At 38.3% G+C, this 18,239-nt stretch overlaps 1 protein-coding gene across 16 annotated transcripts in view; it reads left to right on the top strand.

Annotated features, from left to right (window-relative positions):
* LIMCH1 (LIM and calponin homology domains 1) overlaps positions 1-9,616 on the top strand; it is a 318,118-nt gene extending 308,502 nt beyond the window's left edge. For all 16 annotated transcript variants that reach the window (XM_036417635.2, XM_045573069.1, XM_045573073.1 and 13 more), the window contains 2 exons: positions 1,258-1,360; positions 6,710-9,616. In XM_036417635.2, the coding sequence (XP_036273528.1) occupies positions 1,258-1,360; positions 6,710-6,735 (129 nt within the window). In that variant the 3' untranslated portion in view covers positions 6,736-9,616. The remainder of the gene's footprint in view (positions 1-1,257; positions 1,361-6,709) is intronic.
* Positions 9,617-18,239: the final 8,623 nt, after the last annotated feature.

Below are 18,239 nucleotides of genomic sequence, written 5' to 3'. Positions count from 1 at the left end.
TCTCTCATCTTTCACTTCCTGGTCTGACCTGCTGCTTTAAGATACATACCTGTGCCATGTAGATGCAACTTGTAACATAATTTGGTTGCAGCCTCCCTCTGTCCCCAATGACCTTAGAACATGAGTCTGAGGCTGGCCCTCTACTCCTGAGCTAAGTCCTGATCTCCTGGCGTGAAACTGGCATCAGAACCAACCCCTGCTGCCACTCCTGCCACTCCTCTGGTGCACCCAGCACAGTCTATCTCGCAGCTTCTGTCTATATTCAAGCTGACTTAGCTGAAGGAAGTGCCATTCTCAGTGGATTTGTTATCTGGGTGTCACTGCCTTTAACGTGGAAAGATAAGGTAAATAGCTGTTTCCAAGGAATTCTGATCTGGCAGAACTTACCAACACTGCTGGAAAGCATTTAGTGATTATTTACAGACAAGTTTTCATTCATAATCTGCCAACCATGTGTTTCTTTAAAATCACTAGCATGTAATCTGTTTAAAATGGTTCATAGGTCAAATATATGGTGACAGAAGGTTTGACTTTGGCTGGTAAACACACAATGCGTTATAAAGAGGATGTATTATAGAATTTTACTCTTGAAACCTATATAAATTGATTAATCAATGTCACCCCAATAACTTTAATTTAAAAAAATAATGAAATGGTTCTTCCATCTTGATTGAGAAAAGGCATGTGATAGAGGTTAACAGCATAGGCTTTGGGATTAACCCAACACCACTTAGTGGGTTTACAACTTTGGACAAATCAGCTAACTTCTCTGAACCATCATCCTCTGTAAAATGCAAGGAGTTACCATAAAATGCTAAAAGTATATTGTTGTTGTCAGTTCTTTTGTAAATATATATATATATATATATATATATATATATATATATATATTTACAATATATATATATTGATTTCAGAGAGGAAGGGAGAGGGAGAGAGAGAGATAGAAATGAGAGAGAATCATTGATTGGCTGCCTCCTGCAGACCCCCTACTGGGATCAAGCCCACAACCTGGGCATGTGCCCTTGACCTGAATCGAACCCAGGACCTTTCAGTCCCCAGGCTGGTGCTCTATCCACTGAGCCAAACCAACTAAGGCTGTAAGTCAGCTCTTAGTGCAGCATCTAACACATAGTAGATGCTCAACAAATGTGGTGGTTGTAAAAGTGATTATTGCGCTATTTGTGTAAACAATAACTAAGCATCATAAAGAGATTCCTTATGCAGCTTATACCTTCTGCTCTTTCTCCCCTGCAGTGTGGAATTTGTAAAGGACAGCTTGGAGATGCAATGAGTGGGACGGATGTTAGGATTCGAAATGGTCTTCTAAACTGTAATGATTGCTACATGCGATCCAGAAGTAAGTACTGGGGTGAAATACCTTGAGATGAATGAGTGCAATAGCATGCCTTTCTAGGACCCATTGGAGGAATTCAATTATTTCTGCCCATCTGCTGCCACTCCTACTGGGGGAAAGATTTGTTAACATGTAGATAAAGGACAAAATAATGAAGTAACCCTTTAATGACCACTTGTTTCTTATTAGAAGTTACTGCTTGGGTGTGGCCAAATTCTTTTCATCCTGAAGTGCATTAATACACCAGCAGATAAAAACTGTGGGCCAAGTTTGAGGCATTGCCTGAGCTCACCATAGAGACTTTGGTGAGGTAGAAGGCAGATAGAAGGTCTGTAAAACACTGTTTGCTTGCCGAGGCATATCTTTAGAAAACCAGCATCATTGGCGGGGAGGGGTTGAAGTGGGAAGAATGGCTCTCCATTGTTCATCAAATCAAGCACCAGCTCCTCCGTAGCTGCATGTCCTACTTTCAGGAGTTTCATGACACAATATGTTGTTGGTCCCAACTAAATTTAAAGTTCTTAAGAGGCCAAATGATGGGTTCTGCTCTCTGTGAACCCCTGCCCTCGTCCAAGATACCTGAGTACATAGTAGGCTTAACAAGTGTGTGCTGTCCCAAAGCTCCCTTGAGCAGCCTGCCCTGGGATCCTGGATCTGGGTTTCCTGCCATAGAAGGTTCATGTTCATTGGTGGGGCACCAGAGGGTGCTGTTGCCCAGCTGCTATTTAGAAAAATCTGAAAATAGCCATGGTTAAACCTCTGAATCCAGCCTCACTCACGCTCCATCATAAATATAGTCCCCTGGTGCCTGGCCTATATGGCCTTCTGGTGCCTGGCCTAAACAACAGGAGACTCTTCTCTGAGAATTCATTGGTCAGAAACTCTTTCTTTTAAAAAAGGGGGTGGAGGAATGAAGAGATGGTGTTTGAAATACAAGAATGTTTTGTTATTTCTCCAAGTAAAGAAAGTGACATTTTTATAGCTTTTTTAATATGAATCTCTAAATCTACAAGACTAAATACTTTAAAAATAAAAATTGAAATTAAATTCTTTTATAGCTGTAGGTTTAGTATAAACTGAAAAATAGCTGCATTTTTTAGTAAAATTATGTGAAATAAAATTTAATCAAATCCAGGTGATTTTTATCTATCATAAACATTTGACTTCAGGCCAGAACAGTTACAACTTAGAGCTGAGCTGGTACCATCAAACTGGCCTATTTATATTACATATTATATGTTTATATCATATGCATATATATCTTATATATTTATACCAGATATTATATATAATATACAGATGCAATATCTATGTTATATATTATATGTTAATACCATGTACATAGAGCATATATAAATATATCATGTATAATATATTTACATATGGTATAAACATATAATATTGATATTGATACTAAATATTAAACATGTAAAATATGGTATTAATAATATTATATATATATTCCATGCACACACAAATACCTATATACATGTGTAATGTATAATATATTTTTAACTGACTTTTTTGTCTTTATACATTAGAAATGAAAACTAAGCCTTTTATTCCCATTTTCAAGGTGATTCTTTCTATCATCTATAAATTATACTTTTTCTCAGCCAGCTGAGTGTGAACCATGGAACCAGAAGAGGGCACTCTTAGGTTGCAGGACTATTGGGCCAAATTTGGAAAGCACTGTAAATCTAAACTTCTTCCATAATTTAAGTGTTTGAAGGATGCCAACAGAAAGCAAGCAGGAACCCACTTCTGGGTGACAGTAACAAGTTTTCATCCAGATTTTTATTTTAATTGAGAAGTTGGATGATTCATTGTCATTTCTTTTGGAAATTAGCTTTTTGGATCTAGGCCAGGAATTTATTTCCTATGGATACAACAATAAGGGGCATTAACTGTTTTTAATTCCAAATCTAAAGACAAGAACTGTGGAGTTTCAGTAACAGTCTCAGAAGATGAAAAATAAGAAAATGATTTGGAGGTAGACTAAAGATAGAATTTTTTTTCCTTTGGTTATTTTATATATATATATATATATATATATATATATATATATATATATATATATATATGTGTGTGTGTATTTTTTAATACATTTTATTGATTTTCCACAGAGAGGAAGGGAGAGGGATAGAGAGTTAGAAACATCGATGAGAAAGACACATCGACCAGCCGCCTCCTGCACACCTCCCACTGGGGATGTACCCGCAACCAAGGCACATGCCCTTGACCGGAATCGAACCCGGGACCCCTCAGTCCACAGACCGACGCTCTATCCACTGAGCCAAACCGGTCTCGGCTGGTTATTTTATATTTTAATGCAGTATTTTACTAGGATTTTTTTTTTAAGAATGCTAAGATCCTAAGAAGAAATAAAAAGTCTTACTATTTCCCTAGACATTCAAAAATAAATAAGTAAAAGTTATAAGGGGTATCCGGTTAGAAAAATTGAATATTTGAAAAGATACCAAATTAAAAGTAAAAAAACAAAAATCCAAAGTTAACCACTGTAATCACTTTCTACTAATTGCTTGGGGAGAGGCGCAGAATGTATGTTTGTGTAGGTGTAGACACAGACACACACAAATGCACGTGTTGGTTTCTATTTCACAAAGGTAATCACGTAATCCGTGTTCTGCACTTAGTTTCCTTTGCTGCTGTTTTTAACTTAATGATATATCTTGATAGTTTTCCTATATAACATGTCCTTCCTCCTCATTCTTCTCAATGGGTTTTTAATCATGGCATGCAATCCCATTGTATGGACTTACCGTATCTAATTTAAAACTACATCTCCATGAATGGGCATTTCAGTCATTTCCAGTTTTCTGGTATTATTTTTTAAATGCTCCCATGAACGTCCTGCACATTATGTCCGGATGAACACTTGAAAGTATTTCCTCAGGCTAGATTGTGAGCAGCGGAACTTCAGAGTTAAAAGTCACGTGCTTTCTCATTGTCAGACAAGTTGCCCTACTACCTCCCAGAGAAGAGCTCCCTCCCTGTGGAGTGCATAAGAGCACTTGCTCTCCATGTCTGCCAGCTCTGTAGGTTTAGTATAAACTGAAAAATAGCTGCATCAAACTGTTAAATTTCCACTCTGCTGGGTGCTTTGATCTGTATGTCTTTAATTATAAGTGAGTTTCATACGTGTATTCGCCATTTATATTTCTTTGTCTATTAAAAAAAAAATGTACTTCTTTATCCTTTGCCCATTGTTCTATTAGCACTTGACTTACATGAGTTTTTATAAAGACATTTTTCTTTTATATTTGCTGCTTGTTGTGTTTATCATTCACCTTTCTACTTTATGATTTTTTTTCATAGAAAAGATTTTTACTTAGGTAACTTAACATATCTTTTTTTATTTGTATTTTTTTATATATATTCTGTGTTTTGTATCCTACTTAGAAAAGCTCTCACTGCTCCAGTGTCATAAAGGTAGCTGAGATTTCTCCTACGATTGTTTTTTGTTTTCTTTTTCACATGTAGATTTGTGACTTCAGGATTGTATTTTGGGGTAAGAAATGAGCTAGATATCCAGCTCTTCCCCTCGCCCCATTAGCCGATTGTGTGACTATAATTTAATGAATAATCCCTTTTTTCCTCACTAATTTGAAATGCCAGCTTTCTCATAAACTAAGTTCACATGTCTATTCAGGTCTATTACTGGATATCATATGTTTTATTGATCTATTTATTATCTCATGTCAAACAATTTTAATTATTATAGCTTCACAATATGTTTTAAAACTGAGTCATGATGGCCACCTTAACTCCAATTATTTTTTCCGAATTTTCCTAACTCTTCCCTCATGTCTAGTTTTCCAGATAAATGTTAATATCATTTTAGGCTAAACTTGAAGTCCACACATCACAGAGAGCATGACCAGCACTTCTGAAAATACTGCTTATTTTTTTTTTTGTTGGTGTCATAAAAAAAACATACATGCTAGGATTGAATAGGTGGAGGGGATAATAATGAGCTAGAGAAATATAAATACACTTGAATTGGTTGACTATATCCCAGATGCAATAAAAGAGTCAGAATGGAAAGAAATAGCAAAAAATCATTTTTCTTTTTTTCTTTATTTGATTTTGATCTAAGTTGAGAAGAAGGGAGATGGATAGATTCGAGGGGTGGTTTACATCATAGGCATTCTAAGTGAAACAAAATAATTTCATTGTATGGAATAATAAAACCTGAATATATAATCCTATTCTCTTCAAGTAACTAGTCACATTCAAATGAAATTTTTCTCTTGGAGAGGAAAAATAGCATAACAGCATATTAAAATGCAATTCCTAAAAGCAATGTAAACAGTTTTTAAGTTCGTATGTAAATGGCGATGGAAGTGCAAAACAAATTACCTGTCAGGGATCGAGCCGGCACATGTCTCACTTGTGCCATTTGTGCCTGGGCGTTGGGTGACGGTGTCTCTGTGTCTGCTCCATCATTCACTCGCATGAAATGTGTTTAATGCAAAATCCCTGGGGTCTTTTCCAACGTTACAGTTGCCTCGTCACAACTGGAGTGCCTAAAGTGAAGGAGAAAGTTTGTGAAGCTTTCAACTGGAGATAATGGGACCTAAACTATCCTTCCTAGATAGAGTGCCAGATTAGAGAGAGAGAGAGAGAGAGAGAGAGAGAGAGAGAGAGAGAGAGAGAGAGAGAGAGAGAGAGAGAGAGAGAGAGAGAAGATGCACAATTACATATTTTTTTGCCCTCTTAAGTTTGAATTTCAGATAAACAATGAATCACTTTTGTAGGCGTATGTCTCAAATATTGCATGTTCAGGATTTAGCACTACTATATCCCAAATATCATATGGATAGACACTTAGGCTAAAAATTGTATTTGTTGTTTCTCTGACATTCAGATTTTGCTGAGTGTTCTGTGTGTTTTCATTGCTACTCTAGCAATCCTGCTTCTAGATCATGTGTCAAATCCCTCCCGTTGCAATATCTTTATTCTTAGAGAACCCAAAACCTAAAGAAACTGAGAGAAGAGAGAACATTTTCTTGCTTATTTGCCAAGAAGGCAAAGTAGAAAACCGGATGGAGGCCATATGATAGAGGGTGAAATCCAGAGAATTTCAACCGAATTTTACAGGGCATGGGAGTCTCTTGGGCTCTGGTAAAGTTCTGGGATGGCGCTCAGAAAGGTGACACCAATACTGCTCCTCCTGAGACCACATCGAGCGGGAGGTGAAACACGCTTTCCTCTCTAGAGGAAAGAGGCTTTGGCAGAGGCCATAGCTAATTTGGAAAAGTTGTAAGCATTTGAAGCAAGAAGCATTGATTACTTTAACCAAACGTCACTCTGATTTCTTTATCACAGGTGCTGGCCAACCCACAACCTTGTGACATGGTTTTCAAGACCCCAGATCACTCACCACTTCTCTCTTGAGAGTGTCCCCAGGCAATTGTTTAACAGAATCCCATGCCCAGGGGCTCCTCAGCATTCATCTAATTTCTGAAAGGCGATTCTAAAAGGTGGTATCTGTTCTTTCATAGCACAGTTTTTGTGTTTTTCCTGTTTGTTGTTTTTCTTTTTTTTTTTTTTTTTTTCATTGGCACAATATAAACAAAAGAATATTGAACTTTGATGATTCTGACTAGTTCAAAAGAAGGTCTTAGCATGGTCGGACAGGCTTATGGTTTAAAATGTGTTATTCTCTTCCTTGCAGAGTTGGTGAGATAGATAATTCAATAAACCTGTTTTGTTTTAGTATTTCTAGGAATTAAATACTTTGTGTTTACAAAATTGAGCTGCAGAAAGTGCAAGACATGCCAATTTGAGACACGGGGTCTTTTAAGACAGGAGCTTACAAGTAATGCATTTCGGATACTAAAAACCACATCATATAGCTCTGAGCTATAACTTGTTTTTAATGCAATGGCACTAGTCTGATAATATATACTGTAATCCTGAAACATTTGTGTTACTTACCTTTTGAGGCAGAAGTCATACCGATAAATTATTGCACTGTTAGTATTAGGTTTAGTGTGCTTGGAAGGTTATGTCCTTGATAAGAGTCTGGTCCATCAGATAAAGAGAACCCTTGCCATGTCAGCTAGACTTGCCCTCTGGACATTATCCAAGGGTAGGGGAACCCAGAGGAAGACATTTTGGTCATCATTTCCAAAGTCCTCCCCAAACTATGTGAGGAAGTTTTATCTTCAAAAGAGTGGTGGGCCCATGCCAGCCACCAGGGCTTTGTTGCTTGCTTCTCTCCAGACTCTACATTCAATAAAAGACTCAGCATAAGGCATACTGAAACCCTCATCGAGGCCAGTCCTTCATTACGTGAGACCACTGCTCACCCGTACCTGCAAGGTCTCCTGAGGGCACAGGTGTCTGAAGAACAGCATGAAGTTCATCCTCATAGAATCCGAATGGCAGGTGATGTGAAAAGCCACTGGAGGGTCATCAGCAAGAGCCTACAGGTCACATGTGCGCTGCCACCCTAAGGGACACCTGCTCTTCCTCATTCTCCTACATCACCGACTCTCTCTGCTCTCAAGCACTCTGAACCTTGCTCATGGAGGCCTTCGGAGAGGAACTCTTGTGGAGAGCGGCTTTACTTCTTAAGTCCTGTGTCCTGTCTAGCTGGCCAAGAGGGGAATCTAGTGACTAAGAAGCATCACGTTTTCAATCTCCAGGCTGTTTCCTTTAAGCCTGGGGAATGGATGACTATTTATTCTTCCTTGAAATGATGGCAAATAAGTGAAGAGGACCTTTTGTGAATGTAGACTGTGGATATCCGCCTAATAGATTCCTGTAGTCATTAAAAAAAGACCAAGTAGATGTTCTTCTGTTACGTAAGCAATAATTTTTTTTTTCTGTCCTATTGCGTATGGCTAGCAATTATTTATTTACATGCTAGATGGTTCTCTGCATGTGGGCTCCATATAAGTGCAGAAATTTCCCTCAGCCACTGGAGGTATTTTGACCATTTTGTCACTTGGATGAGCTGCGGTTAGATTGAAATTCACACATCACTTCATTAAAAAAAATTGTGCCTTAGAAAATGCAAAGCCGTTGCACATAGTATGAATTATGGATGCAGTACATTGAAGAGAGATGAAGTCACTTCCAAGTTCCCAAGACTTCTCCTGGAGGTGTTTGCTGTTTTACAGGGGAAAAAATAAATAAAATTTTAAAAAAAGAAAAATAGAAAACATTAACCTGAAAAAAAAGTTTTGAAAATGTACAGATTAAGTTCAATATTTTGATTAACCACCTGCATGTTTTATTAAATATTTTGATAATGTGATGTTTACACTTTGCATGATATTAGCAGAGTACTTTACCAGAAATAATGCACAAAAACATGTACAATATGATCATTCATAAGCGGTTTTATAGGATACTTTTTACATGTGGAACTCCATCCATTATGTAGGGATTATATGAATATTGCACATTCTCTTCTGGTTTCACAGACCCATTTATACACATTTCTTAGTGAGACTCATTGTACATGTATTGAAGCTAGAATCGAGTCAAGAAAAATAAAGCCCATTCTCTGACTGCGAGATGTGCTTTCCCATAATGAACAATAGTCACCAGCACAGAATAATCTCCAACATTTTCTAAATTCTAATTGCCAACTGTTTCTATTTATATATGATTTATATTTCATTTGGAGTCTGTTACATGGCAGCTCAGGCAGACTAGAGCTTGTTTTTTCCAAGGCAGCATAATGAGTATGATCTATTTCTCTTCAAATAATCTTTGAGATCCCAGGGGGAAAAAATGCTCTGCTCTGCGGAGCTACTATGTAAATGTGTTTGCTTTAAAAAAAAAAAAAAAATGATACAAGTGAGTGATTTATTGTTCCCAAGGAAGTACGTCTGATTTTTCCCCCTCATACTCCAAAAGCCAGACCCTTCTTTCTCTTAAGAAAAAAAGAATGGGTAACTGTTATTCACGAGCAAACTTTCATGCCCTTTTTCCATTCTTTCTATGTAGTGGTATTAATGCGATGCATAGTCTAGTTATCTATACACAGTGTAAGACTTAACGAACTGAAATGATCCACCTCATGTGTGAGTCCGTCCAAAAGAGGTTACTGTTCTGGGTGGGCCAATGTTCTATATCAGTTACACTAACCTTCATTTAAAATATTTATTCTAAAATGCCTCTGAGAAATAGTAAAAAACAAATAAAAAGTTGTCTAAAATGCAACAGCTTTTATAGTAAATGTACATTTATAAATAAAATACTCAAAACAACTTTGTATTCCATTGATGGTTTGTTTGTTTTTTGGAGGGGGGGGGCAGTCAGGTTGGTTTTTTGACTTGGGGAAGAGAGAATCAAGCTTTCTACTATAGCTTTTGGTCCAAGGTTCCATAGTCAGATGACCGTAATGATGCATATTTGCATATGCATATTATGCATTTTTTAGTTCAAGTCAAATTTACCAGCTAATTGCAGGATTCACTAAGGAATTGCCTTCAAACACCTTGAGATGAGGCACATAACCAGGTGAGACTAGGCAAAAGCCAGTGGGAATGATCTGAAACAACCAAATGATGGTCACCTTCCAACACTGGCTAGAGAAAACCAAGTCAAGCACATGGCTGAGCTCTTTAACATGGCTGTGTTCTGCTGCTTTCCCCAGTGCTGCCCCAAGGTTCCCCTCTCACTGTACTCTGTTTCGCAAGGGTCTTTTTCTCCGTTGTTGAATCAGGGCATAAATGTTGCAAAACAGTGGCATCCTGTGACACTGTTGCTTCCCAAAATACACTTGTAGACCTGGCCGGGTAGCTCAGTTGGTTAGAGCAATACATCAAGGTTGCGAGTTCAACCCCCCAGTCAAGGCATTACAAGAATCAACCAATGAATGAATAAACAAGTGGGACAACAAATAGATGTTTCTCTCTCTCTCTCTCTCTCTCTCTCTCTCTCTCTCTCTCTCTCTCTCTCTCTCTCTCTCTCTCTCTCTCTCTCTCTCTCAAAAAATCAATTAACAAAATTTTTTAAAAAGGGAAAAATTGCGTTTGTATCTTTACTGGCACTCTGTCCCAAATTTGTAGGTGGCGGTAAGAGCAAGCAAGTTCCTTGGAAGTTTTTGTCGCTTTATGATGCTTCCATTCTTTCTGAAGAATTCGTCTTTGCTGTAGCTTTTTAAATGTTGACAACAATTTCAAACATTTCCTGACACAATGCCAGTCAAAATTGTGAGACTCCACAAAATATATCTGCAAGTTTAATTTCATTCTTAGGGCACCAGTTTACAACATGTAGCTAAATCTTCTCTCTTTTTTTTTTTATCAGTACTACTAACTTGCTCTGCTATGAATACTTTCATTTGACAAATATCTATATATACATATAAAAGCCTAAGCAATCGGTAGCTATGTTGCAAAGTGACCACCAGGGGGCAGATCCTTTGACAGGGGAGGAGGGTAAGATGCTCAACATAGAAGCTGCTGAGCTGTAATGACTTGGCAGCTGCTGTTCTTGGGTTGACGCACCTGGAATCAGAGAGGAGGGAGCCCAATCCCGGGGTGTGTCACCTGAGAACCACCCTCTCTCAATCCAGGACCCCTCAGGGGATCTTGGAGAACCCATTTTGGACTAATCCCCACAGGCTAGGCCGAGGGACCCCACTGGTGCGTGAATCCATGCACTGGCCCTCTAATAATAAGAAATGGGCATACAAAATATGTGCTTTATGAGTGTCTTGGGTCATTAAGAGGAAGAAGCTAAAAGAAACATGAATTAGCAGATATTGCTACAATTCATTAACACTTTTAGTAGCATTATCCTATATAATAAAAGGCTAATCTGCAAATTGTACCCTTGACCAAGAGTTTGACCAGGGGGCAGGGCCAACCAACCATCCAGCCATGGTCCCTCCCCCGGCTGGCCACACTCCTGATCATCCCCCCCCCCAACCTGGTTTTGGGTGGGGCCAGCCCATCAACTGCCCATGGCCCCTACCCTTGGCTGGCTCTGCCCCTGATTGGCATCTATTGGGGCTGGGCAGCAGGACACCACCTGTGCACGAATTCATGCATCAGGCCTCTAGGTTATATATTGTCCTCAAAGGTTGCTAGTTTACAAGCACCCAAATTCAATGTTTTGCCCTTTACTTTCATAGTTTTCCCTTCTTTCTTCTGTGACTCAAAAAGAACAGATATTGTCTTGGCCATTTTTAGACCTTATTCATGATTTTTAGGATAAGCTAAAAAGTTTATCTAAAATGCCTCTTGGGATTTTGATAAAAACTAAATATATAGGCCATAATTTTCTAATTGGTATTGTTAGTAAGAACACCATTTAAATTGTTTTGTTAATCCTCACTGGAGAATATTTTCCCATTCGTTTTTAGCAAGAGTGGAAAGGATGGGGAGAGACAGAGAGAGAGAAACACTGATGTGAAAAAGACACATTAATTGGTTGCTTCACCCATGTGCCCGGACCAGGGCCAGGGATCAAGCCTGCAACTGGTACGTGCCCTTGACCAGAATCAAATCTAGGACACTTCAGTTCCTGGGCTGATACTCTATCCACTTAACCAAACTAGGTAGGGCCCATTAATATTTTTAAATTAGTCTTGGACCCAGAAACTTTGCTGGACTGTCTTATTAGTTCTAACACATTGCTTATTCTTTCTCTTGGATTTTCAATGTAGTCAATCATCATCTACAAAAAATTTTAAAAAAAGATTTCATCTCTTTCAAGTTATGTCTTCATAGTTTCATGTCTTGTTGCATTGTTAAGATGTATAGTAAATGGTGATAATGGGCATCCTTATTGCGCACTGTTATTCTGTAGCCAAAAAGAAATGGAAAACATCCCAGATGTCTAACTTCATCTGTGTTGTTCCCATAATATCCAGTATTTTATATTTCATTGTTCTTCCCCATCCTTCAGGACCATAGAGGGTCCGGTCTTCTTGGCAGTTATTTCTGATGATCTTCAGCATATGCTGGTTTTTGTTTTCCGCCTTCCATGCTTGACAGCTACCCAGACTTCTTTAGTCAAGTTTCCTACTTTTAATCCCCAAACAAGACTATAACCCTACATTCTCAACTCTTCAGAGATCAGCTAATAGATAACTCTGTGGTTTAATAAACATAAATATGGCTGAGGATAGCATAGGCAAATTACAAGACAAGAAAGAAAAACAAACTGGAATTCACATATTATTGCTCTTAAAAATCCATAGGCTATGCCTGTTTGCAGAGAGCCGTGTTCACCTTTCCTCCTTAGCTCCCAGCCTCTGGCCTGCTGCTGCTAAATTGAGGGGCACACTCCTCTCAACTGGAGTTTCTCTTTCATCTCTCTCCTCTCCCCTCATTTCTCACTCCTAGCCCCTTGGAGGGGACCCTTGTATCTGAACATGCTAGAGGAATTAGAATTCAGCCAGCTAAAATTCCAATGATTTCTTAGGGCTATACTCAGCCTTCAATGAAGGCAATCTTCACCTTACCCAACATCTTAGTTAACATCTAGGAGCACAGACGCTGCAGTTGGAATGTCCAGGTTCCAATCCCAGCTTCACCACTACTACTTATGACCTTGTTTATCTTCTCTTTGCATAGTGAGGATAACAATAGAACATGACATGTTATTTTAAGGATTAACTAGGATAATGCATTTAAAATAGAGTTATTCTAGCATAGAGAAAATAGCAGTTCTATTAGCATCGAGATCACCATGTGTTAATAGTAATGTAATACAAGTTGTAGTAGCAAAATTATTTCACCAATATTCAGGGCTACAGTGTGAACACACTCTTGCTGCACTTGCATTTCTATGGCTAGACAGGCTCATCTTTGTAGCACTTCTGGGAAGAGAGAGTTGCCCCCAAAACAAATTCTAGCCTACAGCATTAGGACCACAAAGCATTCAGAAATATTCTCAAAGCATCCTGCCAAATAAGTATGTACCATCTCTAAAACAAAAAAAAATATTTAAATAGATAAACCAAAATATCAATAGCAATTATTTCAAATTAGTGGGATTAGGGATGATTTTTATTCTATCTGCATGCTTTTGTGTGTTGTGCCCACACTTACCATTTATTGCTTTCAGAATATGAAAACATAAGAACATTATAAAATATGAAAAGCCTTCTTCTATATCTACACCAGAGAAGACAGTTTATTGGAATTTATTCAATTACCAAAACTCTACAATGAAATGTAGTCTAGGCTTGAATAAAGAAAGAATTCATCTGGACATTCAGTTCTGGCAGGGCCTGGCCAGGGAACCGTGCCCCTGTGGCCTGCTGCTGCTCCAGAGAGGCTGTGAGCTTTCCAGCCATAGCCCCTTAACGCAGATAATTAGAGTTCTGTTTCCACGGGGCAGACTCAGATCTTCAGAAGAACTTGTAGCTGACACCAGATCCCCATCTCCATTTGCAGTTTATATGTGCAGCGTTCATCCTTGCCTTCAAAGTGGGTTGCAAAAAAAAAAAAAAAAATGCTTCCATAAAACTTAGGTCAGTTGTCTAAAACCACAGTGTTATCACTCTCCAAGTTTATTACGACCTCAATTTACATAGCAGGATGTACTTTAAGATGGGGAAAGGGATCCGGTTAGAGGTCATGGCAAATGTCTTCTGCCCTCAGAAATACAACAATTAGGATGAATCAGAGGCTTCTGACTTTGAATCAGATCTGCTCTCCTTGAGATAATAGCTTTTGGGTCTTTTTCCATCCTATTACTCCTTGGGAAAAGTGACAAAGCTTTCCTTACTGGACTTTGTCATGGGCTAGAATCCTAGGAGCACCCAATAACAAAAGGCAACCCATAAAACATGGTAATATGATGTGGATGAGCATTTCCCGAAGTGTGTTCCTCAGACATGCTTTATGCTCATCAAGAAAATGAGTCCATGGTCATATATGTGTGGGAAGCACTGCATATCTTCTTTTTCTGGGAGATACAGAATGCATATTAGAAGCCTGAACTATGCCCAGCTGATTGTGGGCTAGACCCCCATTAGGGGGCATGCGGGAGGCAGCTGATCAATGATTCTCTGTCATCATTGATGTTTCTATTATCTCTCTCTCTCTCTCTCTCCCTCTCCCTTCCTCTCTGAAATCAATCAAAATTAAAAATAAAAAGGCCTGAGCTATTTTGTAGTAGTCCATTTAAATTTGTTGAACCTACATTTTCCTAAGTATATTTCATCAAGAAACTCTATTGCAGACTCTTCTCAACGTCCTCTATCACTTGAGTTCCACAAAACACAATTTGAGAAACATTGATTGAACAATTAATACATTTGGGACATTACATAGTACCTTGATAATATGCAGACATGTTTTTTAAATTCTCAGACCATTTTTTCATTCTTGATGCTGAACCACAAGAACTTAAAACTAGCTAGGATTCTTACATCTATTTTATATAGAGCTATCCTATTAAAAAAAAAAAAAAAAAAAAAAAAAAGGCTAACATGCAAATTGTCCCCTGGAACCAGAGTTCAATTATGGGGTGGGGCTGACCAGCCAACCTCCTGAGTTCCCTCTCCTCGGCTGGCCCTGCCCCCCTTCACCCCATTGCCCCATCAGGGTGCCACCTGGATCTCACCAGTGCACAAATTCATGCACCAGACCTCTAGTGAATGTATAAAATGGAGGTAAGTGCCAGGACAGCTGTGGGAATGGCTGGGATTCATTAGCACTCTTTATTCAAGGGCCTAATTCTAAAAAATTTCCAATGCAAAGTAGTGGTTTCATTAGAAAACCCTTCCACAACCCTCCCTATAATATGGTTGAAGTATCCATTTCTCAGTGGAAAAAGAATACCCCTCAAAAAAACATATGTGGCATGTCAAGAGACTGAATGTTAAAGGAAAGAGTGATTTACATGTCTAATGTATCTTTCTCCTACCTCCGCCCAGCACTCAGGAGGAAAAGCTCTAAAACTAGTGTCCAAAGATCAAGCATTGCACAAAGGGCCAGTCAACTTTGACCCATCTTATACACCTTAAGCTGGATTTAGAACAGGCAACTGGCATGAGTTAGTACTGGAAAGGTATTATAAGACAATTTATTCTGATAGACAAAATAAAGAATGCCCTGCCTTTCAGATAGCTGATGAAATGACACTTGTAAATTCTGATATTGGTTGTCTATTTGACCAGCTAAACCAGATTCTATTCTGGACCCAAGGATTATCCTTTTTTTTTTTTTTTTTTTTTTTTTTTTTTTTTTACATTTTATTGATTTTTTTTTACAGAGTGGAAGTGAGAGGGAGAGAAAGTTAGAAACATTGATGAAAGAGAATCATTGATCAGCTGCTTCCTGCACACTGGGGATGTGCCCACAACCAAAGTACATGCCTTTAACCAGAATCAAACCTTGGACCCTTAAGTCCTCAGGTGGATGCTCTATCCACAGAGCCAAATCGATTAGGGCAGCCCAAGGATTATCTTGTTTTGATATTTCAAGAGTATTTAATATATGCCATTGTTTTTTCTATTAGGGGAATATTTTGAATGGGGTAACTTTTCCTTGTCTAACTTCTTAGTCTATCTTTGTGAAAAGATTAAAAAAAAATAAGATAAGGTAACATTTTGCTTTTCAAATAAATCACTCAATACAACATTTTGGTAATTTGGGTGAAACATTTGTGGTAGTTCAGTGCAATTGATCTCCATCCTCTGGTATGGAATTTAAGAATTATTTTTGACACTTTCAATTGGACCAGTATGTAGATCAGTATACTTTTCTGTGATTCATCAAAGAAAGTATGAGTACTATAAATGGCAAGATCTCACTTTCTCTAATATCTCTCAGAAATAAACTACAATTAAAACACACACACACACACACACACAGATTTACAACAACTTTAAAGTTACTATTGCATCCTTCACTGCCTATATTTATAGACAACCCTAGGATGGGGAATCTTGACTTCACTGTCTCTCAGAGTACATATAGTGAAAAATCTGTTACCTTCCCAACATCGAATCTGCAATGGTCTTGTTGTTTCGGTGGGATTAACGCTTCTATCAGCTCCAGAGCTGAGGACTGATTGCTATAAACCATCAGGATAATCTCACCCCCTTGCCATAGATATTGTTTCAAGTGACCTAGGTTTAAGCTAATGAATGGTTCAATCATCAGGAATCTCAGAACTTTTGTTAGATATTTGAGAAAAGCACCTTATCTTCCCCTGGATAAGAGAGAAGAAGCAAGTGGACCTAACTGTACAGGCAAATATCCTATAACCTCAAAGAGCCTAGCCCTTCAAAGCTATCACCTAATCAAGGTAGTAGCTTTGTAGATGAAAAGATGGAAGAAACCAAGCCCACAATGACATCATTGGGCTGCAGTCTAACAAGTTCTGGAATTCACACCACTGCAGTTTCATGAAACCTGGACATTAGGTTAGTATTTAATCCAATGTGAGTTGGTTTTTCTGTTATTTGCAATGGAAATTTTTCTAATTGGGCTGGAAATATTAGGCTATTGCACATGCATAAAATCACATTAAAATGAGCAAAAGTACTTATAATTCTATCCCTGGAAGTTCTTGGGATTCTTTAAATACTGTTATTATGTTTACTTTAAGGTCACAATTAATAAGTACCATCATTTTTCCTTAAAATACCTATTCTGCCTTTAATATTGGTCTACCTTTCTTATTCTTCCTCAATACCAACCTTCACCTGACTGTGACACTCAGGGAAAACTAAAACAAAAGGAAGAAGTTTGATATCTATTTTCAAGTCAATACAGTTACTTCTACTGCATAGAAAGTTGGCTTTATTTACAAAGCACAGCAGTTCTCCTCTTTACAAGGGACCTGCAAAAACAAGGGAGTCCAGCACTCCTCAGGCTAATCAAGTGACAGGAAACACATGTCCCAGCATAATTTTGTGAAGAAGAAGAAGCAGAAGCAGAAAAGAAGAAGAAGAAGAAGAAGAAGAAGAAGAAGAAGAAGAAGAAGAAGAAGAAGAAGAAGGAGAAGAAGGAGAAGAAGGAGAAGAAGGAGAAGAAGGAGAAGAAGGAGGAGAAGGAGGAGAAGAAGAAACATAAAGATGGCCAGGTGTAATCAAATCCAAATCCACATCCCTCCCCCCAATGATTTTTCTAAAAACTATATCACTTCCTCAATTGACCCTTCCTGAATATGGAAGGCTAACTGATATGTAAATAATAATAATAATAATAATAATAATAATAATAATAATAATAATATGGCCCTGGTCGGGTGCTCAATGGTTAGAGCATCAGCTGGCAGACTGAAGGGTCATGAGTTTGATTCCTGGTCTAGAGCATGAATCTCAGTTGCAGGTTTCCCAACCCTGGTAGGGGCATGTGTGACAGGCAACCTATCAATGTGTCTCACATAGATGTCTCTCGCTCTCTCTCTCCATCTTCCTCTCTCTCTTTCTCTCCCTCTCTCTCTTCTCCCTCCTTTCCACTCTCTCTAGAAATCAAGAGAAAATGTATCCTCAGGTGAGGATTAAAAAAATTTATACTATTGTATTTAATATTGAAATATTGAAGCCTGTGGTTGAGGGCCTCTATAGACAGGTTTCTTGTGGTCCTTTAGAAAGCACGCTATAGTTTTCCTTTTTTAAGCCACAGGCAAACCTCCAAATGGGTCAAAGCACCAGAAAAATGAATTGTAAAATAGGACACAGAAGTACTCACCCCAGAGAGATTCATACTATTTATTTCAAAGCCAAGGTGATAGCCTTTAGCAATTTTTGCAGGAGTCCATAGGCTAAAGGGCAGAATTAGTGAGCGGTTAAAAGAGTTATTTCTACTTGGTGACTAACCCCATTTGGTTGTCTTAAGTGTGTCTGGCTTCTAGAATGTGCTTTTACTTCAGATGATTATGAATGTTCCAAGTGGACTCATTGCAGTCACCTGGCTTACGG

This window comes from Pipistrellus kuhlii, unplaced genomic scaffold, assembly GCF_014108245.1.
Source record: "Pipistrellus kuhlii isolate mPipKuh1 unplaced genomic scaffold, mPipKuh1.p scaffold_m20_p_1, whole genome shotgun sequence".
In the NCBI taxonomy this organism is placed as follows: Eukaryota; Metazoa; Chordata; class Mammalia; order Chiroptera; family Vespertilionidae; genus Pipistrellus; species Pipistrellus kuhlii.
Note: the sequence above shows the minus strand (reverse complement) of the source record. Positions and strands in the feature narration are given on the sequence as shown.